This window comes from Anomalospiza imberbis, chromosome 3, assembly GCF_031753505.1.
Source record: "Anomalospiza imberbis isolate Cuckoo-Finch-1a 21T00152 chromosome 3, ASM3175350v1, whole genome shotgun sequence".
In the NCBI taxonomy this organism is placed as follows: domain Eukaryota; kingdom Metazoa; phylum Chordata; class Aves; order Passeriformes; family Viduidae; genus Anomalospiza; species Anomalospiza imberbis.
Window position 1 is genome coordinate 22458355 of NC_089683.1, and position 12150 is coordinate 22470504.

Below are 12150 nucleotides of genomic sequence, written 5' to 3' on the forward strand. Positions count from 1 at the left end.
CTGTTACCTCCAGCTTAAATGTATTGTTCAGAAAGCTTATGAGTGCTTCTCCCATAGAGTGTCAGCAGGAGGCAGGAAAACTTGAAAAGAGGACAGAATTGCAAGGCTTGAGGCAACTTCTACCAACAAAATGAGTGTCAAAGACTCTACTGAAGAGTTTGCACTAATCAAAGAATGTGTAAGAATAAGCAACAAAGAAGGCAAAAGAGAGTGTATTGTCTTACACCAGCACACACTGAAACAAACTAAGTGACTGTTTACTAAGGAGAATGATGGGAGTTTGGACCTTGTAGATATGTTTGTATACCTATGTGTGAAAATTATATACATATGAAAGCTTGTACATGTAAGTGAGGAAATAATTCAAACACTAGACTTCTGACTGCAGCAAACTATCCTGTGCTGATACAGTTAGCTCGCACTAGTTTTTATTTTACTTTTATTAAATTATAAATAAAACTATCCAAGAAAATTAGCAGTTTTTCCTTATATTCTATATAGATGCTTTATCCTTATATATTCTTTATTCCTTATATTCTATATATTTGCTTTATTGGTTCCCTCAAAAGGTGTATTTTGAGTTCCCATGCCTTTAGCTGATAAATGTCTGTGACACTCATCCTGAATATCTCAGTCATTGGGAATATTTCAGATCATCAGTGAGGTTGCATTGATTGAAGATTGATTGCAAAGATTGAAGTAGTAATGTCTAAATATGTATTTTAGGGGAAGGACTTCAGTGGATGGCAAAACAGGAATAAAGAACAGGTAAATATTACTGGCAATATTCTGTGCAGAGTTGATGTTTTCAATTGTTTAAAAGTTGCTCAGAAATGTATTTTTTAAATTTTTTCTTTCACTTATACATAACTATCAAACAGAGGCAGTTGGGGCTTAAATTTTCTTTTTTAGGCATCTGCTTTGGATTTCTTTATTCTTGTTTTAATGGTATTAAATTGAAATAATTGTTCATTCATCTCATTCACTTTTGAGAGAGCCACAAAGAAAACACAGATCTCCACACTAAAAAAAAAAAAATCAGTTTTTCCATGAGAATGTATTAGCACCACCTTCAAAACTTGTATTTGTTGCAAAAGTGACCTTTATGTCAAAGATGTGTGTTTTGCTCTTCCATCATCTACTAAAAATGGCCAAATAGGAGTCCTTTGGAAAACAGTAATTCAAGATGATTGAAATAAACAAGTTTAAGCAATACATCCCAAATACACACCAAATGTAACAAAACCTAAGACTCTGAAGTGTGATGTGCCTGTAGAACTCTCCACTTCTAGCGATCAATTAATATCCAGAGAGCTAATCTTTCCTTGCACAGTCATCTACTCTTTTCCTTCCAGACCTTCCTAGTGGGAACCCAGTGCCTGATTCAAATGCAGGGGGAACAAGATTTGGAATTAAATGGCAACAGTCACACAGTTTGAAAGTAATGACAGAATTTCAAAAGAAAGGGGAAAAAAAAAGAATGAAAAAGAAAGAGTGAGACAGCTAGAAAAAACCTGACACTGCATAAACACTTCAATGACAGCCACAACTCTGATGTTTTATCAACATTATTTTGGTCCCAAATATGAAACACAGCATCATATGAGCTGCTCTGAACAAAACTAAAATGCAGTACATACAGTAAGACAAGAAGCATTGGCTTCTTGAATAAGAACTTAGACTGAAAAATAAGAATAAGAACTAAAAGACTGAAAAACAGAAAAAACAAATTTTCTAGTAAACCTGACTAAAACTGAGGGCATTATCAGTTTTTTATAACAACAGTAGTGTGGGATTCAAGCTCTGCTTCTCCAAAATGTCTCATTCTCCGTCAAACCAAGCCCATCTTACATGTTAGCACTTCTCCTTGAGGACTACACCAGGACTACACTATCATTTATTGTTTCTAAGTGCTTTTGAACATTCATACTTTAAATTGTGGATTAAGTTTTTAGTATATTCCATAGATACAACAGAGTAATATACAAGCAGGTGGTAGTGCTTCATGCTGTAATTTTAATCTCAATATAAGTGCTTTTCATTTTAGCCTCTGATGTTCTGGACTGCAGATGCATTTGCAGACTACTGAAAACCAGGTCTGGTAGAATTGAGAAAGGAACTTACTTCTCAGTACAAACCAGGTTTACCATATGATTTCAAACACATGAAAGAAAAGCTTATATGTCAATAAAAAGTTGCTTCTTGAATAAAATAATATATGCCACATAAAATGCTGGCTTAGAGGAGACAGCTGTTTTGCTCTTGTTAATTTGTTAATTCACTGACTTTATAGCTCCTCTAGCAGAGGCATTGAGCTTCATAGTTCAGTTCAAAAGCATTAAACTAGGGAAGATATGCATATTTTTTTTTTTTGGCATATTTCTTTTGCTTATGCAAGAGAACCTCTTTCATGTTAGAATCCTGAAGCAGAAAATACTGTGACAGTGAAGACCAAAATCAAATAAGTGCTTGTATTATCAGAAACTATGTGGACTTTGTGATAAATTTATTTCCTGATGCCATCATGTGTATTAAAGCTAACATGTGTATTAAAACATCGTGGGTATTAAAACTTAAAACTTTGATATATGAAAAATTGATCTTGTCACTCTTACCAGAGTTCAGATGGCTTGTATGTTAGAAGCATACATATGAGCCAGAGCCCCACACCTACAGTCCCTTCTCTTTCAAGTATGCCAACGTAAACCAGAAAACAGCCAGACACTTCAGGATTTTTCAGGATTTTTCTTTGCATCTTTTTTTTTTTTTTTTAATAAGTAGCTGAGTAACCTTATTGCTTGCTTGTTGTTTGTTTAAGAACAATTTGTTCTACTGATTTCAGTGGCAGAATATATGCTGAATAATCCTCTCCTGCTAGCAGCTAGTCCTTTCCTGCAAAAAGTAAGTCAATGTATTTATTTCCATTTAAATTCCTTCTTGTTGTGTTTGTTCCCATTCCAAAAATATTTCAAGCTCCCAAATGAACATTATTAAAGAAATTAATATACAGTATTGTATAAAATTTTACTTCCCTTTTTCCAGGTGAAGAAGGAGTAGTGGACATAAACTGCTCTGAAGCTCATAAATTAGCTGTCACTGAACGAAACTTCCCTGTTCCAAACATATATGACACTGGTCCTTCGCAGTTCTGCTCCAAAGAGCTGTAGGAATAGACACATTCCAGTGTGACAGGCTAAAAACAGGCAGTGAGATACTGCACCAACACAGTGAAATTATTTTCCAAAGTGTTTTCTAATATAGATAACATATTCCAAAAAAAGAAAATAGTCAAAGACCTTTTATCAAATTCTGAAGATATTCTCCCACAACGAGGATTTAGAAGACCAGGATCTCTACACATACACAAGTTCAGTATGAGCCTCTGCAGAAAGTGTAAATCTTGCAGGAGGTGGGAAGTCTCTGATTCTTCCAAAGGACTTAAGAGTGTCTGTTTTCTGCAGCATAGCTTCACTGCATAGACCAGTGTCATACTTCTTTCTTTAATTAAAGCTTTTTCCATGTTTTTTATGTTCTAGAAATCTGAATTCACCCATCCACAAATTCTGAATACCTTCATAATTTAATTACATTATTTGAATCTACACAGACTTCATTTTGCCAGCCTATTTACTGCCCACATCTATATTTTTAACAGAGCTGTATGTAGAACTTTAGCCAAGGAAATTATATAAAAGTATTAAAGTATATATTTATATTTTGCATGAATATTTAATTTATATAGAATTGTAATTGCTGAAAGCAAGTTGCTTATTTTTAAGCCTTTGACTTTGAAAATAACAGAATTAAATGTCAGTTTGGCCTACAGTATGAACATTCATTTTGAATAATCAGTAATGTTCTATAATTGTATATGAAAATTAGTTAATGGCAGTTTCTGCTTCCTAGCTGGATAACAATTCATTTTAACCATCCATAATTCAATCAGATTACACCTTGTTTTACATATTTTAATAGAAGCTTTCTTCTGGTTACTTTACAAATTATATATGCAGATTATGTATTAAATAATTGATGAAGCACCTTGTTTTGTTTGTAGCTATAAGGGATACTTTTTTCACAAATATATTTAGGCAGTAGTTCTTTTCTCAGCAAGATTTTTGCATAGTATTTTAAAAGATATTTAAACTCCTGCCGTGATGGGGGCTTATTTAGAAGCACCAAGTATAATTTAGTAATCTGATTTATGAAGCCATTTATACAATATAGTGAAATAGCATTGTAGAAGAATTTCATTGCATAGGGATACTAATCTTCTCTGAAAATCCCAAACTCTGTAACTTGGGAAACTCTGCACTATTTCACTCTATGATAGGACAAAGTATATCAGGGTAATTAGCCTTCCTATTTTATTAATGCTTTATAAACAAAGGTTAATGCTGCAGTTATTTTTACTACTGCCCAATTTCATACCATAATACTCGGAAACAAGGGGAAATAGAGTCATTAATCTTTTACTAGGTATGTGGTAAATGGTCTAATGCAATATTAAGTATTATGCATTATTTACAATTATATGTATGTATGTACGTGTGTAAGTAGGTATACATAGACATATATAACAAAGACATTTTAATTTTAGATATTCCATGATCTATCCCTTCACCTGTTGTATGAAAGTGCCAGTGTTTTAAACGTTACTTCCCTCTTTTCTTTAATTGAACAATGAACATGTGCTCAAGTATTTCTGTAAAAAGACTTTTTGAAATAAAATTGGATATTGGCAGACAGGCTAGGCCCACAGAATCTTAGATACTTAAGCCTTGTGTTTCCTAACCTGATAAGTACTACATTAGTAAGTTATAAACAATCCTTTCTGTCATTTGAAGACATGCACAACATAAATGAAAATTTGAAAAAAATGCTCTCTTTTTCAAGCTGTGAGATTTGGACAAATGAAAAATAGCTTTCATGCTTGAAAAGGCTGGAGAGCTCATGATACCGTGAGGACACTTAAAAATGAGAATCATTTCAGTGCCTGTAAATTAATATAACACAATACAACACGTAAGCACAGAGTAACATCCCCTGACAACACTGAGTTCTTCAGAGAGAACTCCTACAGAAACTAGAGACGAAGAGGCACCTTCATATCGATCTTAGAACTCAACAGTCTTCCCCTGAAGAATCTCAGTCTTAAATGTATGTCTTTCAAAAGCCTCCATTTTCCTCATGAAAGGATATATCTGCTACTGAACACAGAAAATGCTGAAGAGATGCTCACTAATGGTCTGAAAAGAGCTACAGATGAAGCCTGTCGGTTTTCACTCTTGTGTTGCAATGCTTCATGAAGAGACTGGGAAACATCAGTCTTTGAAATGCAGTAGATTTGTAAATGGAAATACTAATTTCCACAATTAGGAATTTCTCTTTTTAAAGGACACAAAGCAGATAACACTATAAAATGCAATGCTAGTGAGTTTTCCTTCCAAAAAATTAGTAAAGTCTGTCTCTTGATATACTGGCATTCTTCTCTTGTCTCTGCTTTTTTTTTTTTTTTTTTTTTTTGGAACCTACAGCAAGCTGATTAGCTGAGTGTCAGAACAACACCCCACAGTCTTGTTCAAAACACCTGCAAACACTACTGAGTGCCCCAGAATAAGAGCCTAAAAGATGCCAACATTTTCCTATCTGCTTTATTTGTGTTAGCTGGCAGAGAAACCAATTAAAAAGAGAGATTTATGTTACATGTATTTCTCCAGTGCTTTCAAAATTCATTCTTCTTGAAAGGGCACAGGCCTTTGGAATTCTGCAGAACAAATCTACCTTCCAACAGATTTCTTTAAAAAAAAATGATAAGGTCTCTCTACTTTATCGTAGTGTTTGTATTTTGTTTCTATAACTGTTTTTTAAATACAGTTTCTCATAATATTTTAAATATTCAAAGCAAAAAATAGATTGAATATTGAGAGCATTTAAGCATACAATACCCAAACGTAGGATCTTTTGATATCAACTGTCTGCAATTACTTGGGTAGCTTGTTTTGTATCATGTTTATTGGTGATCAATCCCATCACTGATACAAAGTTTCTTAAATTAATGCAAGCATGAGATGTTGCATTTAATTAATGTAAATTAATGTAGATTACAGCATAATTTTAAAGAATGAGAGAGATTTGATGTTGTATAGTTGGAATTTTTTTAAATTTGAAACTGACATCAATCAGAACAATGAATATTTAACAGTATTTTTATCGTTATTTGATTCTGACACAGCATGTAATATATAGCATGTAAGACCAAAATTCAGTAAGAAATGGTTTTTCACGTGTGAAGACTCAACACAATACAAGCACAAAAAAACCCCCAGAATTTTTAGTGGAAATTTTTCTGTGACATGTGCATTTTGAAATTAATAATATGGAACTCTTACATAGGTTTTCAGTGATCCTAAAATAATTTTGGAAAAATATACTAAAAATTATTAAATAATAAGATATTTTTTTGGAAAAAATTTATAAGATAACTTAAATTTGAATATAATAATCAGAAATTGTTATTTATATCAAGAGAAGATATAAATTTCATTTTTAAAATGTAGTAAGTAGCAATAATTTTTCCTTTTATATCTGAAACTTGTCATGACCTTCAGCAGTTGTCATATGCAATAAGTTGATTGCACATTGGTTTGCAACTGATTTCTAGGTATTGATCTATTGATCAAAATATAAAATACTTATATAAATTGATTTTTGCTAAGGTATAAGAACAAAACAGCCAGAAAATTGTGCTATTAAATGCAACTATTTAGTCCAATATTGTCCTTCTTAGGAAAATACTCTTTCATTAAATGAAGAACAAAATTTTACTAGTCTCCATATTGCTTCTGTCGAAATACATTTACCAGTAGTCAAACATCAAGAAGATGAAATTTTCAGTTTATTTAAAATTTGAGGAATGTATTGGTAAGCAACAAATTTTCATCCTAAAATTTTTAACTTTATGTTACAATGTCCTAAGCCATTTTTTCTCAGTTACCCAACAACAAAATAAATAATGACTGCTGTCATTCTTTCTTACACAGAATTAGCAATGTAATCCCATTTTGGTATTAATCACTATAGTTTCAAGAGCATTTGCCATTAATTGAACTTAATGTGCTGCAACCAATCAATACTTAGTCTGTAAACTCATTTGCTCTTTGGCTCTACATCACAAAAATAATTGTTGTAAAGTAGCTCTTTTTATCATATTCAGGGTGAAGAACTGTTTAGTTAAACTCTGTAACTCAAGTTTCAGAGGATGCATTAATTTTACACTAAAATCATGATCTTCAAAGTACTTAATATGGGTTTTCCTAGTATCCTAAAATATATTTTCAAATAATACTACAGAAACCTGAAATTGCTTTTGTGAAGTATAAGTTTTTTACTTAGTGAATAATTGCAAAATTTGCACTTCGTAAAACACAATCATTCACACGCACTATTTTGCACAGTGAAGTTAGGTCACTCAATATTCAGTAATTACTACGAAATGCTGACATTGTTCAATATGAATGCCACATTTTTAAAAGAATGACTCTGTCTGCTAATTTCTGTCATTGTCTCAGACTGTGGACATTCCCTGCAATTTGCTGTGTCACATGGCAAGTGACTCACCACGCTGCATTTTGACATGAGCAAACTCAGGAAATCAGCTCTCCCAGGCACATCATTCTCACTGCTGCCTTCCCCTTCTAGCATCACTACACTGGCAGATTTGCACACACTACATAAACTGCATAATCATTTGCAGTTTTCACCTGATATGATGTGCCTCACCTCACTGAACTTCCTTGGCATTTACTGTGAGCTTGATGCATTCCTGGTCTCTGTCCTCCTGCTGGTGAGGAGGTATGGAATTGTGAGGCTGCCCTGTGGCTTCAGCAGGAGGGTGGTGGCACTAGGGGCTTCTGGGGCAGTCTTCTCTCCTAGCCCTTCTCTGTTTCTGGGCTGCAGAAGACACAAAGATCTGCAGAGGTGCCAATTAGCAGGTCTGCAGTTATGGCCCTGCTTTCCCAATATTCTGTGAACTGGTGTCCTGAAGACCTATATTCACTTGTTATCCTTTGCACATAGCATGATTAGCAGTAACTGCCTGGTATGTAGACTGTAAGAGATAAAATACAAGGCTCTTCTATCTGAATAAAAAATGAGACCTTTATAAGGACTATGGCTGCCAAATTTTAGTCTGTCCTTGCAGCTCGCTTCATTTGGGCTCTCCTCTTGGATGTACAGGATTCTCAGGCACAAACTCTCTGCTGTAGAGGTAATGCTCAAGATGTTTAGAGATGATAATCACCCTCTGACAGATTTGCTGGACAGAAATCATGCCATGAAAATACTCATACAAGAGACAGCAATAAGAACTTTATTTAATCAGTCGTGATGCAAACTATAGTCATAGCAGTTTTAGAAAAGGCCAAAGCTATTAGGGACACAGAATCTGCAGGTTTTCATTTTAGAATGACTGATGACAGCAAGATGGATCTTTGGGAATATAGCATATATATCGGAATGATAACAAAAGAGGGGAGGCAACTAATCAGATAGACACCAACAGATGTAATTGGAATTGCTTTCTCTAAGCAGTTTCATAAAATACAACTCTGCCCTTGCTCCTCTGAGAGATCAGCTTCAGATGACCAAAGGTAAATATACTGACTGGATTTGGCCAGTGCTTGTGACAGCTCAAGCACTTAGAGCCATGAAAACTGCCTGTCCCATGTGCCTTTGCCCAGTTTACTCTTTCACACCTTTCCCAAGTGCAAGGTATGGATGAACCAGGATCATATTTTACTTCACTTATCTTTCCCATCCTTTTCCCATTTCTTTGAATAATTTAATCACAATTCAACTGCATCTGGCTCACTGTTAAAGGATACTGCCTATCAGGACTATCTGGCAAAAAGCTAACTTGACATGTTTCCTTTGGGTGTACCAAAGATGAAAAAACAAACCAAAACAAAACCAAATTAAAAAAACCACAAGAAAACCCCACCAACCCACAAACAAACAAAAAAAAAAACCACCTACCAAACAAAAAAACCCATAAAAAACCCAACCCAACCCCATGAAAACAAACAAACAAAAAAATCCCCCAAAACCAACTAAAAACACTGCCAAATATCCCACATAAAACCCAAAGAAAAACAACAAGCAACAGCAAAGCCCTCTTGTTTCCCTCCAGAATGCTACAATATATAATGAATTTTCGTTCCAATATAGAGGCACCTTCATCTGAAAGCCATGCTTTGCTGCCTGACTCTTTATAAAGGATGGCAGATTTGAAAGAAAGCATCCCGGAATCCAGGCAGGTCCAAAAGGAGGAAAGCGAGCTATGACTGTACACGACTGAAATACTGAAATACCATTCTGCATTCCACGAGGAATTATCAGTAATGTTATTATCATTGGTAACACTGGTAACATTTTCTACATAAATCTAAAAAGACTGGTGTGAAATGCCTTTTGAACCAGCTGCTTGCAGTTTCTGCTTGGGAGGAAGAGCTGTGGGAAAGCTGCAGGTCCTGGGATGCACAGGATATGCTCTCACAGCATTTGTCGTGATGATATTTGCATTCCATTTACCCCCCATAAGCCAAAAAGCCAAAACTAAGCTTTCTGCTTTATAAAGGGAGACTATTAAAAAGATCTAACATACAAAAATAGTGAGAGGTGTTGGTATAAATTGTATCTTTTAAAAAAACTATTCTAATTGGCATCAAATTATGATATCCATTCTTATAACTTCTCTGGAGCCAAACCCCCAGTTATTATCTTTTCTGTCTGCATAAGTACAGGTAAGATAAATGGTTAAATATTTAAAGCTTACATCAGAAAGAGCATCGAAATACAGTTGAATCCAACTTATTGTATTTTAATCTTATAATTTTTAAAAGATTTATATATTTGAAAGCAATGGTAATAATAACAATGCACTTCTTATATTTATATTGGAAAGTCAGACATGATAATAATGTTTTATAGGTTAAAACACAAAGAAAAAATACAAGTTTCATTTGAGGTAAACAACAGACTACCATATAATAATTTCTTCCATAGCCTGTCTTACTTCCACATTCTGTAACTACATTTGCTGTTTGACAGCATGTACTCTGAGACCATAAGCAGAGATCACACAGCTCCCAGAAATTACTTATAAATAATGAAATAATCACCCATTCAGATACAGACACCAAAGAGATGGATCAACTTTTTCTGCTACGCCTTGCATAAAAAAATCCTATTGAGTGCCACACCATCAATGTGCAATATTTAAAGCAGAAAATTGTCATGCCTCTTTTGTTCCAGTGAGCATACCAAAAACTCACTTTGCATTAAACAATGCATGACAGAAACACAGAGAAAAAAACATATCCTCTAGACATCAGCTTTCAAGACACTTATTCTCTCTGCACTCGCAGATTACACATGAGGCAAACACATCATAGGTTTTGCTTCATTGAGTTCACTGTTATTACATTACATGAGGAATTAATTTAACTGAATACATCTTAGCCATTACATTAACACTTTTAATGAGTTCTGTGTTAATGCTGGCCTAACCTCTGGCTTTTTTGGTTTGGGTTTTTTTCTTGGGAGGGGAGGCTAAGGGGTTCTCAGCTTTCAAAATTCAAAAATATCCTCTTTTTCTCAATTCAAGGCTGGCCTAATTAATGGAGAAAGAGCTCTCAGGATATTAGTCAGATTGCCAGTTCAGAGAAAGCGATGCTCAAAAAACTAACAACCTCATAGTCTCATAGGTAGCATTTTGATTTTAGCTTTACACTTTACACAGGTGTAAAGGGACCAAACAGATGTCATTCCAGAGTGCACTGTGCATGCAATAAGGGAAAGTTGATGTTATGACCTCCATCTTCTTGAGAAGCTGGGAACTACATCAGTTCTTAACCCCTGCTGTGCAAGACTAGAAGGAGGTGGACACCAGACAGTGTGGCAAGATGAGGAAAGAATTTAGCTGTGATATTGAATGAGGGGAAGAAAAAAGATCACAAAGTATAAATTTAGATACAGAAAATTCTCAGATGCCTTCATTGTCCCCAGTACTAAACTGATGAAGTCTATATGGTACTGTTTTGCCTGGATTTCCTAACTTGCCATGTGTCTCTGAATTTTAAATAATCCAATTTACAAAAATACTGTGATATATAAAATGCAGTGGGGTTTCTACATACCATATTTTTCAGAGTTTAGATCACCATATTCTGCTCTCCACCCTCAGTACAATATATAAGTGGGGTTCTGATTCAGTGAAAATTGAAAGCATAATAACCATTTTATGACCACAGCATCCCAACATCTCTCTCTTTGATTTGTATATTTACAAGAATTCCAGAAGATATATGCAGTTACTACAAATAAGGGTATAAACAACTTACAGACAGAATTTTTGTGGTTGCTGTCTTTGCTGGGCAGCATCTTGACTCCTCTTGATTTCAGTTCAATTGCTTTTTTTACTGAGAAGACAAGAAAACAAAGAGAAATTAATTCATTATTAAACCTCATTAAAAGGACATACAGCTGCAAAATCATGCATTAAAATAATGCAAAGCTATATAGGAAACCTACAGCAGACTGAAATAACTGCAGCTTCAGTGATAACCCAAATAAATTTTTGGTTTTATTTTTTTTTTACAAAAATACAACCATGTCTATTTTAAACAGATATTATTAGGATTAACAATATTTTGAATTCAAGTTTCTTTATGTTCAAAGAAAAGACCAGCCTGTCCTAATTACAGGTATGGATTTCCTGTATTTGCCATTCCATATAAGAAAATCTTAAACATAAAAAAAAATATTTCTTACCTAGAATATACAGAACATTATCTACACATATTCAAAGACTACAAGCTTTCAATGTGGTATTCACACCTGCTTTTGTTTGATTCACTTTTCATCAGGAGACATGTTTTTAGTTCTGTTTCCCAGTGAGATTAACACAGTGTGATATATTATTTGGCTCACCTAAACCCTTTTGAATCTACAGGGCAATTTCAACTGAATTAGAAAGAAGAAAGAGAGTAAGAGCTCTCACAGGGGCAAAGTTTTGTGAGAAAGAACAGATGCATCAGAGGTTTAATATCTTTTTTCTCTGTTTAGTCAGCTGAATGGCTGATAAACTCC

At 34.3% G+C, this 12150-nt stretch overlaps 1 protein-coding gene across 1 annotated transcript in view; it reads right to left on the minus strand.

Annotated features, from left to right (window-relative positions):
- CSMD1 (CUB and Sushi multiple domains 1) overlaps positions 1–12150 on the minus strand; it is a 1092711-nt gene that overhangs the window by 378074 nt on the left and 702487 nt on the right. The window contains exon 7 of the mRNA XM_068183622.1: positions 11403–11480. Within this exon, the coding sequence (XP_068039723.1) occupies positions 11403–11480 (78 nt within the window). The remainder of the gene's footprint in view (positions 1–11402; positions 11481–12150) is intronic.